Source organism: Micromys minutus, assembly GCF_963924665.1.
Source record: "Micromys minutus genome assembly, chromosome: 18".
Taxonomy (NCBI): domain Eukaryota; kingdom Metazoa; phylum Chordata; class Mammalia; order Rodentia; family Muridae; genus Micromys; species Micromys minutus.
This window is the reverse complement of record NC_137953.1, coordinates 4,332,078-4,350,490: the sequence shown is the minus strand read 5'-3', so window position 1 is coordinate 4,350,490 and position 18,413 is coordinate 4,332,078. Positions and strand designations below refer to the sequence as shown.

The window sequence follows — 18,413 nt, the reverse complement described above, 5'->3', positions numbered from 1 at the left end:
ACCCCGCCCCGCTTCACGACCGTGGTCCTAATCGACTTCCCAGGCGTAGTGCGCGTGCGCCCGCATACGTGCGCGCATCCCGCCGCAGGTGTCTAGCTCGGTGCCTTACCCAAGTCTTCTCTGCCCCGCTTGGCGAGACCTTGTCAGCTAGGGCGGGGCTGCAGGAATGAGGAGACTGCTCACAGAACTCTAGGGGTTCCTGGGACCTGAGGGCTTTGGGGCTCGCTGCAGGAGCGGGCGTCGCGCGGGGCAGTCCGTGGGGCGGGGCGGGGCGGGGCCGCAAGTCCCAGGCAGCGGGCGGCGGCGGGGCCGAGCCGGGCGCGGAGCCCTAACAGCAGGTACGCGGGCGGCGACCCCGCCAACTGTCTGCTGAGCTGCCCCGAAGCTCGCGCGGAGCTGGTGGGGGTTTGGGGTTCGGGTTTGGTGGGCTCGGAGGGTGGGCGGCACCCCGGCGGGCGGGCCCGGGGCCCCACTGAGCGCTTCTCCCAGGCTTGCCCACTGTCCTCCAGATTTGCGAGGGGCCCCTGCTTGCCATGACACCTAAGTGAGCACAGGTTTTCTGTGGACACGTGGTTAGGAATTTGTGTTAAACAAAGACAAAAATTAATCCTAGAGGGTTAAGACGTGGGGGTCTGGAAATGCGTTTAATGTGTGAGTACGCCTTGTCCTAGGGTCCGACTATGCTTGCATAATGATCCTTGTGTAGTCGTCTTGTATTCACATTCCTGGACAACGGCTAAAGCACACAGATGCGAAACTGCTGTTTTTAAAGAGGCAGATCTTTAGACTGAAACTCATTCACAGCAGCAGAGAGAGCTGCAGTCGGCTGTTGGCCCCTTGGTACCCTGGTGTACTTAAAGTACCGAGAATGGAAGAACTGTGTCAGAAATTGGCTTCTTAGCCTGCTGTGCTGCCGAAGCCTGACTTGCACTGTATTTAAACAGATAAAGATAACCTAAAAGAAAAGAAACAGTGTATGAGTGTAGGTCCCAGGCCAGAGATGTCAGGCCCCTGCAGCTGGAGCGTAGTTCTGGAAACTGAACTCAGGACCTTTGGAAGAGCACTCAGTGCTCTTAACCGTTGAACCATCTCTCCAGCCCCCCCATAACTTTATTATGTAAAAGGTGCTTTGTATTCGTATATGTTTGAAAGTTTGTGGTTCAGGTTTTCTCAACAGACTATTTCAGAACTCCTGGTATGCTAGAGGTATTAAGAGTCTCCAACTAGGATATATGTATGCGTAGTATCTCTAAGTAGACAGGGAGATACTGGATTTGTGTTTGTTCATCTGCTCGTTTGCTTTGTTTTTGGTCGTGTCTGCTTAACATCTGGTGCAGTTTTGGAAATGAAGTTCTAGAAGTAGAAGCCTACCATTGTAAAGGGGCGGTGTGGGCCAGTGGTTTTTCCTTTAGTGGAGGTTAGTGTTTAGTAGAGTGTGGTGAGAATACAGCTCTAATCTAGTCTGCATTTGTAACAGATTCCCAGGTGATGCTGCTTCAGGGACACATTTTGCTGCCTGCTATGTAGCCCTAAAAACTGGAGGCAGGACTAGGAAACCGCTCAGCTGCCTCTGTCTCAATGCTGCGCTTCTAATCCCAGCCACCTTTGTTGTAGTTGACTTCCATGTATGATACTTAGTTTGGCAGATTTTACAGTTTGGCTTGAACATTTCTAATAGTAGAGAAATAACTAGATCTCTCTTTCTTTCTCTCTCCCCCTGTCCGATAAGGTCTCATTCGATACAGGCCGGCCTCAAACTCCCTGTGTAGCCAAAACTGACCTTCAGAGCCCACTTCTCCCAGAGCATCCCAATTGCTAGGATTCTTGGCAGAAGCCCTCTGCAAGTCCATTTTTATCTAGGCTATTTCTTAGAGTTAAACCAAAGAAAAGCAACCTCTTCCCGGTGTGGTGACACTCAATTTGTTGTCTTTGTTTTTTGAGACAAGTTTTCTCTGTGTATCCCTGGCTGTCCTGGAACTCACAAACTAACCAGGTGGCCTTGGGCTCAGAACTCTGACTGCCTCCACCTTCCAAGTGCTGGGATTTAAGTGGGAGCTCCCAGGAGCGGTCCTGGTGCTGTAGTACTCACCTTTAATCCCAACACTTGGGAAGCAGAGGTACGTGAATCTCTGTGAGTTCAAGTACATCCAGGTCTACAGAGTGAGTTCCAGGACAGCTTGGGCTATAAAGAGAGACTCTGTCTCAAAAACACAAACAAACAAAAAAGTTAACTCTTACCAGGTGAGGTGGCATAAACCTTTAATCCCAGCACTCAGGAGGCAGAAGCAGGCAGATCTCTGTGAGTCTGAGGTTAGCTTACTCTACATACTGAACTCCAGGACAGCCACAGCCACTTAAACAAAAATAAAACAGAACGTTGTCTTCTAAGCTATGTTTGTGATGCCTGTTTATAATCCCAGCCCCTGAGACAAATACATGAGTATTTCTTTGAGTTTAGGGACAGTCTGGGCTACATAGTTTCAAGCCATCTCCAGCTCCAGAGGCCCTACCTCAAAACAAACAAACAAACAGTAAAGGAAGTTGAGGAAAACCACTGACTCTTAATAGCATCAGATGACAGATATTTCCAGCTTTTTTCTTCAGACTGAATTAGTGCTGAATTCTTTGTCACATTTAAGAAAATTCGTTTTTAAATCTGTCTCTGTCATAAAATGGACTTTGAAGGATGGGCGCGGTGTGCAGGACGGCGGACTACTGGGAGCAGCCACAGTGGGACACAGAGGAGAAAGCACACACCAAACCTGGGACCGCTAGACAGTGGCGGAGAAGGTGGGGGATGAGCTCGTAAGAGTGGAGAGAGAAAGGGTGTGGGTGCTGTGTGAAGCCTGGCTGGATGTGAGGGTACAAAGGTGAAGACAGTGAACGGAAGGAGTCAAAGGGGCCGGGAGAAGAGCAAGAGCACCAGCAGCTGCCTCTGGGCTGGTACAGCCCTTCCAGTGGTGGTAGCTGCCTGGAGGTTGGGGTTAGAAAAGATCGGAGTTGCTGTGGCCTGCTTAGAGACTAGGTAGTTATGGAGGGATGTCAGATGTCTATGAATGAAGGGAAATGGAAACTGGGTTCTCCGTGTTTCCCGTCACTGAGGGCAGCAGTTAAGCTCTGGAAGCCAGTGATCTATATCTTTGCTAATCAGAGTGTGTGTCCATGGACCAGGACAAGGTAAGAGACTGCCCAATGCAAATGTATCTTAGGGACCTTGCCATCTTGGGATTCTGGCTTTTTTTTTTTTTTTTTTTGATGTTCAGTGGTATTAGTTGAGGTTTGCACCCTGACATTTTCCCGCACCTTTTTATCTCACAGGGGCTTTATTGCAGCAGAGAGTGAGGCCTTGGTGCCCAGAGCCTTTTGAAGAACATTCCTTTTCAGAAGATCTGCATTTTGTCTGTGGTTCCTCTACCATGGAAGCATATGAGCTTATGTGCCTATGGAAAGATCTTCATGCATTGCTCTCTGTGTGTGTGTGTGTGTGTGTGTGTGTGTGTGTGTGTGTGTGTGTGTATACGTACATTTGTACTTCCCCCACCCTGTGGTGTTTGTCTTTTAAAGATTTATTTATCATATATAAGTACACCATTGCTGTCTTCAGACACACCAGAAGAGGGCATCAGATCCCATTACAGATGGTTGTGAGCCACCATGTGGTTGCTGGGAATTGAACTGAGGACCTCTGGACGAGCAGCCAGTGCTCTTAACCACTGAGCCACCTTCCCAGCTCCTATTTGTTTTTTGTTTTTTGGTATGTGTGAACATGGTGTGAGATCTGCACGTGTGTGTCTGAGCATGTGTCTCTGCACATCCCTGGAGGTCAAGGAAGGCATCATTCTCTAACACTCTGACTTACCCCTTTCTTTGTTTTGTTTTGTTTGTTTGTTTGTTTCCTGAGACAGTCTCACTACGAGGCCTTTCGAAGCAGCCAGCAAACGTCCACAATGCTGTCTTCACCCCTCACAGTGCTGGAGCTTGTGAGTGAATGTTAGAAGTGGCCTTTGGTTGCACAGCAAGCACTGTCTTGGCCAGAGTCAGCTCTCCAGCTCCGCTCTTAGGGACTCTTAGGGGCTATTAAGGGTGGAGTCATTCCTCTGATCTGGCCCTGGTCCTATGCCCAGAGCCTGGCTGGCACAGTAAATCTGGGCAAGGCACTGTGCTCGGTGCTTAGACGCTTTGGGGTAAAGCCCTCTGTCCTAGGGAAGGTTGGTCAGGAGATGGTAGCAGTATTTCAGTAAAGTGTGGCACTGCAACAAAGCTTTGTCCAAGGTGTCTAACCAAGGGCAGAAAGGAAATGGCAGTCTCCAGGGAGAAGCTGGGGGATTTTAGGAAGAGCTGACTACTGAGCTAAGTAGTGATGGATGAAGTGAGTCCTGGTGACAGTCTTAAATATTTGCAGGGCAAAGGGCCTGACGTGGACCCAAGCAGCCAGAATGGAAGACCTTTGGTTCACAGTGAAGTTAATAAAAAAATTTATATGTTTTACATTTGTGCGTGTGTGCGTGTGTGTGTGTGTGTGTGTGTGTGTGTGTGTGTGAGTGTGTGTGTGTGTGTGTGTGTGAGTGACAACTTGTACGAGCTGGTTCTGGTTCTTTCTACCATGTTGGTTCTGGGAATCAAACTCAAGTTGTTAGATTTGGTGGCAGATTTACCTACTGAGCCTCCTCACTGACCCCACTGGACGTCCTTAAACGAAGTTGGTGGGCATGGCTGTATTTTGGGAAGCTGACCGTGGAAGGAAACTGAAGGGGTAGAATCTGAGTTCAGGATACTGGGAGACTGGAAATGGATGTAATTGTATGTAATGGACTTACCATAGCAGAAATGTTTTAAGGCTGAACTGAAATTAGGCCAACATGGATGGAGAGGACAGATGAATCGGAAGGGAGCTCTGGCAACAGAATTAGTCCAAGCAATGACTAATGGTTTTAAATAAGAAGGGGTGGCTAAAGGTGACTCAGTTATCTAACTTGGGTAGACTGTGGTGTTGGGGCCTGGTGCAGATGTGTTTGGGGCATGTTAAACGTGAGAGGTCTGTGATGCCTAGCAGTCAGGGTGAAATGTGAGTGAGTTTCAGAAGTGTCCCTGCTGAGGGTTGGTGGAAGGAGGATGGATTCTTCCAGCCACACTTAGAGAAGGCAGGGAGCAGACAGGAGTCGGGAATTGGTGTGCATGGGAGCAAGGCTGCTCAGGAAGTCAGGAAGGAGAGCATTTCCAGGGAGGGAGCCCCCATCTCCATTTGCTTCAGGATGGCCACGCAGGATGAACTTGACAAGTGCATCTGGAGGTTGCATGGTTGTCATGGTTATCGGGCGCTTTGACTCTGAAAATGTGAACAGCTGTAGTAGAGTCCTGTGAAGATGCTGGGCTTGCTGGGACCGAAAATAGTTGTTCCTAGAATTGAAGAGGCCGGGGCAGGTTTTGTGGTGATGTGTAAGAACCAGCAGAGGGTGCAGCTGAATTGAAGGTCCTCAGAAGAGGAGGTGAGAGGTGCAGAATGGAGGAGGGATCAGTTTAGGAAGAGAGGATGCAAAGCAATTCTTACCTAATAGGCTCAGCTCCCTTTTCCTGCAAGGCTGTTTGCTAAGGGGTAGGTGGCCAGGGTGAGCACCGTCAGGATAGGTGCTTAGACATAGTAAGAGAAGCTAGAAGCAGTCGACCAGGGTAAAGAGAAAAAGCCTTAGATAATCCCCAGGACTGTGGAGGAACCTGTCTGAGCTGGAGTCCTATGCTTACAACCTCTTCATCTTCATCCGTAATGATAGTGGCTGGCTTTTAATGAGTGCTTTACTCAGTTTTAAGGGCTTTCAGACTGGGGGGGGGGGGGAGGACAGGTGTCACTCTGTAGCTGAAACTCACTGTATGGTCCACGCCAGCTTTAAACTGCCAAGCCCTCCTGTGGGTTTTACAACAATCCTGTCAGAGCGTATTGCCGCTTTACTGAAAGGCAAGGGAGGCACACAGGATTTTGTTAGGCTTAGCATTCATGTTTGATGAGTATATCTGCAGAAATGGGAGTCGCTCTCCCAAGGCATCAGAGAAGGGAGTGATTTGGTGGGCAGGGGGATGGGGTCTGTTGCTGCCAGAGGACTTCTGAAATGCTAGAGCGATTTCCCAGCATCTTGACTAGAAAGATAAGTGACTGGTAGCTGCTTGTCAGATATCACAGGGTAAGACAGTCACCTGAGACAGTGACCAAGAGGCGAGACCTTGTTCTCATCTCCACCCTATACCCCGTGTTACAGGATGGCTCTTAGCTCACCTTGAGTTTTCCCACTTGGTGTTGGAGGTGAGATCTGCAGACACAGCCTGCCCCTGGCGAGCAGAGGTGGATGTATGGATAGAGAAACAAACTCACCTTTTTTTTTTTTTTTTTGCTGTAGCCACTGGAGCATCTCTGTGTCCTTCCTTTTGGGGTTGCTATGGATACGCCTTTGCATGGTGGTTTGAGATTGAATTCCATTGTGATCCAGTGATGACGTGGGTTTTAAAAAAGAAAGGATGGTATGATATGCTTCAGAGGAGTGGCTCTGAGCTGTCCAAGCGGCAAGAGGCACAGCTGAGGTGGCCGAGCCTTTGTTGGCTGCCTTGGCTTTTGCTGAAGTTGTGAAATGGTGCATCTACCTCAGCAGAGCGCAGTCTCCATGCTCCCAGCCTGCTGGGTCCTAGTGCCAGGATCTTGCTGGTTGATTCACAGAACAGCGCTAAAGTGGAAGCTGCTCGGAAACTAGACAAGTGGGACTGTCAGTGAGAGGGTTGCTGCTCGTCAGTTCTGGGCTGCACAAGTTCCTTTGTCAGGATAAGCGAAGGGCACTGTGTAACTGCAGCCTCCTTTTCTGGGTCTTTGAGGTGGGCCTGGAAATCCCTGGGTACTTGTTGGGAGTGAGGGGGACTTTGGGAGTGGGGAGAGCTCCAATCAGATTACAAGGATGATGCAGACATTTCTGGGGATAATGAGCTGGACAGGTGAAGAAAGGCCATTTAGGATGCTATCACATCTCTGTAAGGTCAGTAAGACTCGTATTGGAGTAGGACCAGGACCAAGAGTTCCGTGCATGACATATTGCTGGGTTCATTTGAGCTTCTAGTCAGCATTCCCTGTGAGGGAGCGGACCTTTCCCTGTTGCATGTGTGCACATTTGTTCTTCTTTGCTGGTGCTTTCAGAGACACTTTGGCTCTGTTGTCTGACTGCCTACGTTTCAAACCAGCCCCCACTGGGGTTGGATCAGGGAGAGTAGCATGGGGGTTAGCCCAGGATCAGAGTTTGGGAACATGAGACTGGAAAAGTATTTGAGGAATACAGAGGTGTTGGTAGAGTCAAGGGCGAAATGACAGAAGGAGCCAACAAAGTGGCTTTTCATCTTCACCTGCTCTCCTTTCCTCACCTCCAGTCTGTCAGAAAATTCTTCAAGACTTACTTAGTTACCAGATACTGAATGCTCCTTCCGCTATTCTAGATAGCTTAGCAGTATTTAATACTGTTGAGGAGGAAATGGATTAGAAATCCAGGGACTGTCTGTCTGCTAAGGGAACGTGAAGAGTCCAACGGGACACTGTCAGGAGTCCAGGAATGCTGTGGCAAGAGCAGCCTGTATATAGCTAGGCTGGTGTCAGACCCAGAGGTTCAGTGTCACTTATGGAAGTGATACAGTCTTCTCTGACTAATCAGTGTGTGTGTGTGTGTGTGTGTGTGTGTGTGTGTGTACTCCAGAGGCCGGCAACAGAATGTCTCCTTAATCAGAATGCCTTCCACCTTCGGTTAAACTGGCTTCCCAGCAAGTTCCTGACCCGACTGTCTTTACCTCCAGCACTGCTTTATTGATGTGCACAGGCATGCCCAGGTTTTATGTGGGCTCTGGGCATCTGAGCTCAGGTCCTCATGCTTATATACCAAGCACTAACTACTGAGCAATCTCCCAGCCCCCTTTTCTTGTTCTGTTAGCAATATTACAAACTTCCCTTGACAGGATTGGGTATGGGACCTGGGCTGTCACATGCTAAGCAGGTGTTCTAGTGAACCTACACTGCTTCAAATATTTTGTTTTGGAATGACTAGTAGAGTTACATATAAGCATAAGGGTACCATTGAAAAACTGGCCTGGTGGCTCAGGTTCGTAGTCCTAGCTACTTGAGAAATTAAGGTAAGAAGATTATGAGTTCAAGGCCTGCCTGGGTAACTTTTTGAATTTTTTTTTTTTTTTTTTTTTTTTGGTCTCAAAATGAATGTACAAGACCTGGAAGATGATTCTGTTGGTAAAACATTTGTCATGCAAGAATCTGGATGTGACCCTCAGGACCCATGTAAAAACACGGCACATGAATATACACCTGTAATCCAAGTACTGGAGAAGGGAGACAGGAGGATTCCTGGACTTGCTGACTAGTTCTTCCAGCTAGAATTGGCAACTTCCTGGTTCAGTGAGAGTTTGGAGAATAACTGAGAAAGAAATCTGATATTGACTCCTTGCCTCCATATTCCTCCAAAAATGCCCACAAATAAAGTTTTTAAAAAGGGCTAAGTGTGTACATACAGTGCTTGCCTAACAACACACACACACACACACACACACATGCCTGTACACACACTCATGCTCAAAATAATAGTGATTACATATACCCTTACTAAGTTCCTTCCCCACCCTGTGTCTAACGACTGTAAAGTCATGGCATAGTGTCTTAGGTAGGACACCGGCATTGTTGAAGTGACCGAATGATTCATCACAGTTCCCTCATGTTGTCTTTTACAGTCCTGCCTCCTTTCCCCTCATCCTTAACTTCTGGCATGCACTGATCTTACACAGGTCCATATGGGAAACAGGACACACATTTTAGTGTGCACAGTTAAATTTGTCCCAGAAAGGCCCAAAGAAATTCCGTGTCCCTTTCTCCATTCTGTTAAGGTTTGGATCCTCATTCTTTTTTCTGTTGTTGTTTTAAATGCTTTTATGTGTACAGTGTGTGTGTGTGTGTGTGTGTGTGTGTGTGTGTGTGTGTGTGTGCACATGGGGGGGTGTCTGAGGAGGTCAGAAGGTTCAGATCTCCTAGAGCTGGAGTTATAGGTGGTTGTGAGCCTTCAATTGTAGGTGTTGGAACCAGCTCAGGTCCTCATTGATAGCAGCAAACATCCTTAGCCACAGAGCTACTTTTTAGCCCCTCATTTGCTAACCTTTACCTTCATTTATTGCAGCTTTGGAGTTTCTGCTGTGAGCAGGTCATCATTGATTGTAGATACAGTGCCCACATAGGCACCTATACCTGACTGGGCACAGTTTGTGCCAGGCATTGTTACAGATCCTTTGCTTAAATCGTAACACCTTTTAGGGGTTGGGGCATTGATGCTATGAGGTAGTCTGTCTGTGTACTCCAAGGTGTGGCTTGCTCTCCAGCGCCTGGCTGGTTTTCCTTATTCTTTGTAACATCCACGTGAGATAGAGAAGGCCCTTCTGGTGTGGATTGTGTTACCGTGGCTCAGTGAGTTAAACATCTTGCCCAGAGCCATGCAGGTGAGGACATATGAGAACAGAGCTGTGTTCAGGGCCGTACGTGAGGCCCATGCCAGCCTGCTGTCTTTCCGAGCATTGCATCTGTCACAGGCCGCCCCAGACGCCTCTGGCTCTGGCTCACCCATGCTCGCCCTGCTCTGGCTCACCCATGCTCGCCCTGCAGCTCTCTGCTGTAACCCTGCCTTTCCTTGCAGGTTGCTCCTTGTCCACTGTACCTGCATGTTTGATCTTCCCAAAGCAGTCTCACTGTGCCACCCCATAGCTCAGGAGCAAGACCTACTGGCTGTTGTCACTGGATTCAGTCCATCTGTCCCTGCCTGATGTTAAACTCCCTGCCTACCCTTCTCACTTCCTGGTGTACCCCAGCATGTTTATTTATTAAGTACCTGACTCCCTGCACTGAAAGGCTGTGGGCTTTCCTACAGCAGACTATAGAATTTGACAGAACTCAACAGATACCTTATATCCCTGTCTGCTTTCTCTTCCTTGAGTCTTATAATACTAAGTAGATGTGTCAGATGTTCTCACTGGGTAGAATAAACAGCTCTCGAGGAATGTATATTCATGTGCCGTGTGCCCAGAGCACAGTGAGGCTGTTCTTACATCTTTGTTCTCACTATGTTCACCCTGGCAGGCCTAGACCTCACACTGTCCCTCTGCCTTCCGAGTGCTGGGGTTGCAGGTGGATGCTCTTCTGGTTTGACAATAGAGCAGTTTAGAGCTTGCCTCGGAAGCCTGGGGATAAGTGTGGGCAGTGAGGGTAGTGGTGCAAGAGCTCTGGAGCAGGTTTTTGCTTTCCTGTGGAGCTTCAGGGAAAGTGGGTCTCAGCCTGTTTCCTTGTCTGGATCATCCCTTGGCCTGCCTCTGGGTTACGGTGATGTACCCCAGTATGGTGCTGATGATGTTCATAGCTGGTTTTTATTTGAGCATTTATATTTACAGTACAGATAACTGTCCTAAATGATCCTATTTAAGCAGATGTGTGATGTGTGTGTGTATTCATTTATTGGCAGATTTAAAGATTTGTTTTTCACTCTGTATATGGCTTTGTGACTGTGTGGACATGTGCAGTGTGCCTCTGGAGGTCTAAGGAGTCAGGTTCCCCAGAGCCACCTGCTGTGGGTGCTGGGGACCAAACCCAGGTCCTCAGAGCTGGACATGCTCTTAACAGCTTAGCCATCTCTCTAGTCCTTCTTTTTATTTTTTAAAAGGATTTATTTTATTTTGAAGTGTGTGTGTGGGGGGGGGTGTGGGTGTGTGTGTGGGTGTGGGTGTGTACGTAAATAGAGGTTCCTGTAGTCCAGAGGCATCATGTCTTGAGCTGGAGTTACATGTGGTTGTGAGTAGCACAGCACGGCTGCTGGTCACCATGGTAACCACTGTACCAGGGTAAACTCTGGTCCTCAGCAAGAAGAGCAAGACCCTTTAGCCACTGAGCCATCTCTCCAACCCCTGCCTTAATTTTTTTTTAAAGTTTTATTTTACGGCGCACGGGTGTTCTCCTGCATGTATGTCTGTGTGTTATGTATCTTGTGTGTGCCATGCCCATGGAGTTCAGAAAAGGGTATTAGATCCCTTAGGACCGGAACCAAGGACAGTTGTAAACCTCTGCGTGGGTACTGGGACAAACCTATGCTTTCTGCAAAAGCAGCCAGTCCTCTTAATTGCTGAGCCATCTCTCCAGCCCCAGTTTCTGTTCTACTCTCTGAGTGATCTGCTGAGCCCTAAAGTGATGTTTTGAAATGTGTTGTGTAGACTGTAGGCGCTCTGAGTGGGTTTAGTATGGTTGTCTGGGCTGGGGCAGCTAAGAGAGGGAGAGCAGCCTGGAGACTGCAGGGAAGCCGAGAGGTAGGTCCTGGTGGATCTGGGCAGAAGTGAGGTGCACAGAATGTTTGGGTGAAGAGGTTAACCTGGTGTATAAAGTGACTGGATTTTATGACATTTTTTTACAAATGGTCATCACTTCTTACAGGATTGCTTTGTGGCATCATCCTGTATGTTAGGCAAGTATGCCGAATGGCAGAAATTGCTGTCTTGTCAGTGAAGTTAGACACGTATGTTCCGGAATCTAGGTCCACATTACAGCCAGGGGACCCAGTGGTTAGTCCCCAAGCCAACTTTGCTTAAGGAGTTAGACCCCTAGTCATTGACGTGTGAATAGCAAATGAGGTAGCATGTGGAAACCTCTCACTATAATACATACTGTCCTTAAATTAACACCGTTTGTTTTTAAATTATGAAGGTAATATGACATAAGGGATTTTGTGAAATGCAGAAGTATCAAAGGTAGGTGTCAGGTCTGATGTCAGAGTCAAGGCCGAGGACTCAGCCCAAGGGGACAGTGAGTGCTTAGCTTTTGAAAACTTTTTAATCCAGTTGAATGTGATGTGTTGGGGACCAGAGCCTGGCCTGACTAGCAGAGGAGAGGAAGTGATCTCTATTGTTGCAGGAGTGGGAAGCTGGGATACTTATTGGCTTTCTCTGTGTGAGCATGCTTCTGTTTCTGCCCCTTCTGTACTGTGTATCTGGCCCAGTGTAAGACGGAAATTCAGACCCTAGTCATGTGGATTTGAACCCCAGTCCAGATCTCTTTGGTAGGGTGACACTGAAAAGCAACAGAGGGGCTAGGAGTCCTTGCGAAGGCTGTAAGCGGCTGACCGGTTCGAAGTGGCACTCCATGCTTGGCGGCCTGCTGAAGCCTCAACTTCTGGGACAGGCATAGTGAGGGGTACAGGTGGGGAAGAAGCGTCTGGGCTCTAGAGCCCAGCACTCTGGTGCTGAGGATTTGTTGAAGAGCCGTCCCTGGGTTCGGGTGAAGAAGGGGAGCACTAGGACCCAGAGGCCAGCACGCTTCCTGACAGTCTAGAGCAGCACTAGCGCAGAGTGAGACTCATCAGCTGGCAAGCGGGGCTCGGTGTCTGGGTTCAGGAACCCTTGGGCAGTAGAGGGACTTACCCCTCAGCCCCACCGCTGCTCCTACCCCTCATGAGGGAGGCCCATGGATGGAGGGAGGTGCGTGGCTGGCGGCTTCTGAGCCGGTCCACGCAGGCCCATCACCCTGACCCCTCCTGCCTAGGTTTCTGCCTTTCTCTGTCTTTGACTAGCTGGGGGAGGGGGTAGAGTCCGGGTGAGCAACATGGCCCAGAGCAAGAGGCACATGTACAATCGGGTAAGTGGCCCCAGTCAGTATGGGATGGCCCTGGGAGGGCTGCTGGATCAGACTGGGTGCCTGTGGACATCACTTGTGTGGGGGCTGGGGAGACAGGCTGGCTCTCAGCTGAGGTACCCACACACTGGGCTTCTGAGGAGCCTTCAGAGCGCTGACAGTGGCAGGCTGGACAGGCTACCCCACGCACCCACCCACCCAGTTGGGTCCTAACTGGGACCCAACCAGACTTGACCTCTGACTCTGGCTGGCTCTGAGGCTAGGCATTTCTGAGGGGTCCAGTCTGCCTTTGACTGGCCTGTGGGTCAGAAGGCCTTGCGGTGAGGCCCCTCTCAGATGCCCTGCTGTCTGCCTCTGCTCTTGCCTATGTGAGATTAGATTTTCGTCCACTGTCAGAGCCACCTGATTCTGAGAGGCGTGTTGTGAGGTGTGGTGGGAGGGTCTTTTCTGAGTTTGTGTCCAGCCTTGCCTTCACTGGCAGTTTTCTTTTTTGTCAGGCTCATGAGGTCTGCATTGTCTCGGGTATGGTTTGAGGTCCCCACATACCTAGGAGCTCTGTCCTTACCTGACTGGTGGGGCTTTGTGAGGAAAGGGGTTAGGGAATGACAGTAGGGAAGGGTGTGACTTCTCAGGCTGGACTCCTTTCTGAAGCTGATGTGTGTATGTGTGTGTGTGTGTGTGTGTGTGTGTGTGTGTGTGTGTGTGTGTGTGTGTTTGTGTCTGTGTGTGCATGTGTGTGTTTGGGGGATATCAGGAAGGACCCCCTGGAGTCTTTAAGCCCATGGGGGTCACATTCTCTTGTCTTATTTATTTGCTGCAGTCTCTCTGGTTCATGGAACAGCTCTTGCTAAAAATGGCTTAGGTGCGATTTTCTTCCAAATCATGGTCTGATTTGGGACCTAATTTTATGTTTTCTGTCATCACGGGTATGTAAGAAGCTGGGTACGACCCAAGGACAGTGCGTTTGTACCTTTGCTTGCCTAGATGAACTGCTGGTCAGGATTTGATGACAGTGAAGGGCTACTTTGCGGGGCTTTGTTTATTTGTTTGTGCTCTTCTTTTTGTGACACCATGGCCTCCAGAGCTTAGGGGAGAGCAGACAGAGTAGGACATGGGCCAGGAGGGAGCTGGCGAATGGGCTGTAGTCAACAGTCTAACAATGCGAGGTGGATACGGAGATGGACTGACAGGAGTCCTATCAGCAAGGCAGGATGGCGGCTGTGGGCCTGGAACGAGGTGCAGTTCCTCCTGAGAAGTCTAGGCTGACATGCTGACCCGTGACTGTGAGCCTAGCTAGGGAGTACTGAGATTCTGTCTCCAAAGAACAGTAACAAAAACTTTAAGAGGCGCACACACATACACAAAGAGGAAGAGGGAGGGGAAGGAGAGGAGGAGGAAGAAGATGAAGAGGAGGAGAAGGAGGAAGTGGGGTGGAGGAACCAGAGAGAGGCTGTGAATCCCAGGAAGGCAGGACAGTGGAGAGGCTGCCACCGAGCTGCTCGATTTCTCACCTCTGATGCCTGGTCTGAATCGAGTTGTTTGCTTGTTCTTACGTCCTTTCCTTGGGGGCAGTACACCCTAGAAGCAGCCGTATGGTGATGTTCAAAGATCTACCAGTAAATCCTAATTTGTTATACAATTTAAATATAAATTTTTTAAAAATTCCAGTAAATTTTAGAGAATTTTAGAGTTTTTTTGTTGTTTTGTTTGTTTTATTGCTGAACGGTGTGGCACACACCTTTACTCCTGGCACTGTGAGGCAGAGACAGGCAGATCTCCAAATCTGAGGTCAGCCTAGTCTACAGAGTGAATTCCAAGACAGCCAGGGCAAGACAGAGAAACATTGTCTCTAAGAAACAAACAACAAAAAAATACTGTTCATTTTTGAGGTTCCTCCTCTTGTAGGCTAGGCTGACCATGTAGCCCAGGCTGGCCTTAAGCTCTTGGTGATCCTGTCTACGCTTCCCAAGTGCTGGCATCCCATGTGTGAGCTATAAAAACAAGCTTTTTAAAGATTTCTTGAAACAGGTCTCATTATGTCGCCCTGACAGGCCTTTAGCTTACTGCATGTAGCCTAGGTTGGCCTCAAACTCATGGCTAGCCTCCTGATTCTGCCACCCAGGTGTTGGAATCCTAGGTGTATGCCACTCTGCCTGGCTTTGACAACGTTCTGGAAGTTCCGGACGTATCACTTCAGAGGGGAGTTTGTGGGCTCAGTTCGCCCTGAGAATGGAGTTGAAGACATGACTTGTGGTAGCCCCTCAGTCCGGGACCCTGTCTAGAGCCCCTGACTGACCATGTTGGCATATGTCTCCCCTGCAGACGCCCAGCGGCAGCAGGATGAGTGCAGAGGCAAGTGCCCGGCCCCTGCGGGTCGGCTCCCGGGTGGAGGTGATCGGAAAGGGCCACCGGGGGACGGTAGCCTATGTTGGAGCCACACTCTTTGCCACTGGCAAATGGGTGGGCGTGATTCTGGATGAGGCAAAGGGCAAGAATGACGGCACCGTCCAGGGAAGAAAGTATTTCACATGTGACGAAGGCCACGGCATCTTTGTCCGCCAATCCCAGGTACTTCACCATGTGAGCCCGTGTGTGTGCACACTCATACAAACACCTGTTACTTGTGCTGCTAGTGTGTCCTTTTTCCTAAGTGGGATCTGTATCCCAGCATGCTCGGGAGCGCAGGAGGGACCCACGTTCTAGCCATTGTTGATCTGACCGCATTGAGTATGTTCTTTGGCCTCAGATCCAAGTATTTGAAGATGGAGCAGATACTACTTCTCCAGAGACTCCTGATTCTTCTGCTTCCAAGGTCCTCAAGAGAGGTACTAGTTACACACTGACATTGCATCTTCACATCCAAGTTTCCCACCCTTCTAATAACACGGTGTCTGCTGTTTCCTTCTATCCTTCCCATCCCACTCAGAGGGTTCTTCCCTTCCCCGCTGTATAATGTATTTTGTTGTTCTTTCCTTTCTACAGAGGGAGCTGATGCAGCTGCAAAGACCAGCAAACTGGTGAGTGGTTTGGCAGTATAAGGGAGGAGCACAGAGAAGGAGGGAGGGAGGCCCAGGGCTGGGCAGACGGAAGCAGTGGATGGGTCTGGATTGCGTTAGACTCTAAATTCCCCAAGCAGGACACTTTCTGGGTATGAGTCGCCCCATTAGGGTTAGAACAAAGGTGGTAGGAAAACTGTTAGAATCTATATGTTTAGGGTCAAATAGGATTGAGCTGAGGGGGATTGGAAGGAGAGGCCTAAACCCAGGAGTGTAGGCAGCTTCCTAGCTTCTGGTATCCAAAGATGTCAAGACAGGAGGGAGTTAGGGCGGGGTGAGACGGGGTGTAGAGGGACAAGCAGCTCTTTTGTTCACAAGAGTTGTGAGATGCATGCAGATGGCCCCTTCCAGCTCCCTTTGCCTCTTCTGTAGAGGGTTGGGAGGTAGGCCAGGGGGTGAATATCCTAGAAGCTGTTCCTTGAGGGACCCTCTTTTGCCCAGGGCTTGACGCTTACCTAACCTCCCCTGCGTGTGTTCACCCGAGTTGATGTTGACACTTATGCACAGGATGTCTGTCAGGCCAGACAGTCTGCTCTCTAACTCTGACCTTTCCTGCTCCTCACGCAGCGGGGACTGAAGCCTAAGAAGGTGGTGTGTTTACTGTTTGTGTCTAGTTGGGTGGGTGGGCCATGAGCCCCTCCCATTCTCTTGCATGCTCCCCACCCCAACTGCTGCATGCATGTGTGTGTAACCATGGGGCTGGGATGGCCAGAGGAAATGAGAATTTGTCTCCTGAAGTCCCTTTGGGGAAGGCAAGGCCAACAGGTTCAGGGACCAGGCCAGTGCGGCTTGCACTGGAGACAGTGTTTCCATGCTCTACCCCCAGGTAGAGACATCACAGCTGCAGCTACTGTACAGAGCCTTTCCCTTAGCCAGGCTTGGGGAATGGAGGGCATCCTGGAGGGCTGGAGCTCAGGAAAGTGTGGTACAGTGGTTGTGTAAGGAGGGCTCAGAGCATTGCCTGCCTGCCATTGAATCGGTGCTGCCGTAAATGTTCACCTTACCCTGCCCGATGGCTCTCACCGCCCTCTTCGATGAGTGTGTGCCCGAGGAGACACACTCCCCCTCCCCAGGGTCTTGCCTGTTCCACCCCCTCTCTTTCACAGACTTTTCTTTAGGTCTTTTGAGAGGGTCTCACTTTGTAGACCAGGCTAGCCTATAACCTGTGGCAGTCTTCCTGCCTCAGCCTTCTTCGTGCTGGGATTACAGGCGGGCACCGTCATGCCCAGCTCCTCTCCACGGCCTTTTAAACACTTAAATCGCCGCCGTGACCACGTCCTCACGCCAGCCCTTGCCTTGGGCCTCTGCACTAGTTCTTTCTGCCCTGCATGTGCCTATCTGAGCCATGTGTGCAGTGCCCTGAGCCCTTTGTTGCCAACCTGTCTCAGGCCTTCCTGACGTTGCATGGGAAACTTCTGGATTGGGACCATAGGAGGGGGAAGAAAACGGCCTTTCAGCTCCTCCTTGGCATTGAAAAGACTTGGAAGTCGTACCATGGCAGAAGCCACATGCTAGGACTTGGTTTTGCTCCTGGGTCCTGGGTCTGGGTAGGAATGGGATTCTAAAGCAGAGGATTCCAGACATATGAGGACTTGCTTCATCCCTTGAGTATTGTGCTGTGGCTGGTGTTCCAGTTTCACCTCATGTCCCTAACAGAGAAGAGCACGAAACTACAGTGTGAGACTGGAAGAGTCCTGGCTGCAGGCTGACATGACCCTGGTAGGGGCCTGAGCAGTGCCCATGTCCCAGTGAAATGAGACAGCCTGGCCTTAGCTGCTTATGCTAAACAATGTTCCCTGCTCTCCAGTCTTACACCCTGATGGTTCAGTCCAAGCAGATCATTTAGCCAAGGTTCCTCCTATCAATCATCCCACACAGAACAGCTAGGTCCAGAGCAAAAGCCCGTGTATGTGTGTTCATGTGTATGAGTGTTTGCTTGCCTGTATGTTAGTACACTATATCTGAACCGTGCCTATGGAGGCCAGAGGAGGGTGATGGATCCCTCTGGGACTGGAGTTACAAGATGGTTGTGAGTCACCAAGTAGGTGCTTGGAATTGAAACCATCCTCCATAAAAGCAGCCACAGCTCTTAACCTCTGAGCCATTAGCTCCCCCGAACCAGTGTTTTGAGAGGGAGTCAGGAAGGAATGTCTGTGTCTCAGAAAATACACTTTCTAGAAAGCCCTTTAGACATAGGCTTTGACCTCTCCAGCTTGGAGAGGTGAGAAAAGAGCCCAACATTGTCATTAGAGCTGTTGCTGGTGCCACTGTCATGTCCCAAGATTCCCTGATCACTGTGTGCTCTGACTCTGTTCCTAAGAGCCTAAGGGCTTCACCTGTGTGCAGGAGAAGTGGATGGGATGGGTTTTTCAGGGGCCAGAGTATAACTATGAGATAGATTGATAGAGCCGGCAGGCCCTCTGTCCCTGTCCACAAATTCCCTGGCTCCATAAGGTGCCATTTCTGCAATGGCCCCTGCCCCAGCTTTTTGGAGCAAGGTCTTGGGGGTAGAGGAGAATGCCAGTCCGTGGTGATGGCATTGGGAGGAAGAGCAGCTTTGCGCAGGCAGGGCTTAGTACCATCAGGAGGAGGAGGAGCCATCCGGTTCTGGGTGGTTGCTAGGTGACCTAGGGCTGGTAGCTCCACCCCTATGGAGCTGAGGAGGGTGGGTGCATGACGTCAGG

The 18,413-nt window shown here is 49.8% G+C and overlaps 1 protein-coding gene across 7 annotated transcripts in view; it reads left to right on the top strand.

Annotated features, from left to right (window-relative positions):
* Positions 1 to 217: 217 nt before the first annotated feature.
* DCTN1 (dynactin subunit 1) overlaps positions 218 to 18,413 on the top strand; it is a 31,351-nt gene continuing 13,155 nt past the window's right edge. For 6 of the 7 annotated variants that reach the window (XM_080932226.1, XM_080932225.1, XM_080932224.1 and 3 more), the window contains exons 1-4: positions 218 to 338; positions 14,996 to 15,241; positions 15,420 to 15,498; positions 15,656 to 15,690. In XM_080932226.1, coding sequence (XP_080788352.1) covers positions 15,014 to 15,241; positions 15,420 to 15,498; positions 15,656 to 15,690 — 342 coding nt within the window. In that variant the 5' untranslated portion in view covers positions 218 to 338; positions 14,996 to 15,013. Of the gene's footprint in view, positions 339 to 2,769; positions 2,791 to 14,995; positions 15,242 to 15,419; positions 15,499 to 15,655; positions 15,691 to 18,413 lie in introns of those variants that run through there. The other variant, XM_080932221.1, reaches the window with a different exon arrangement.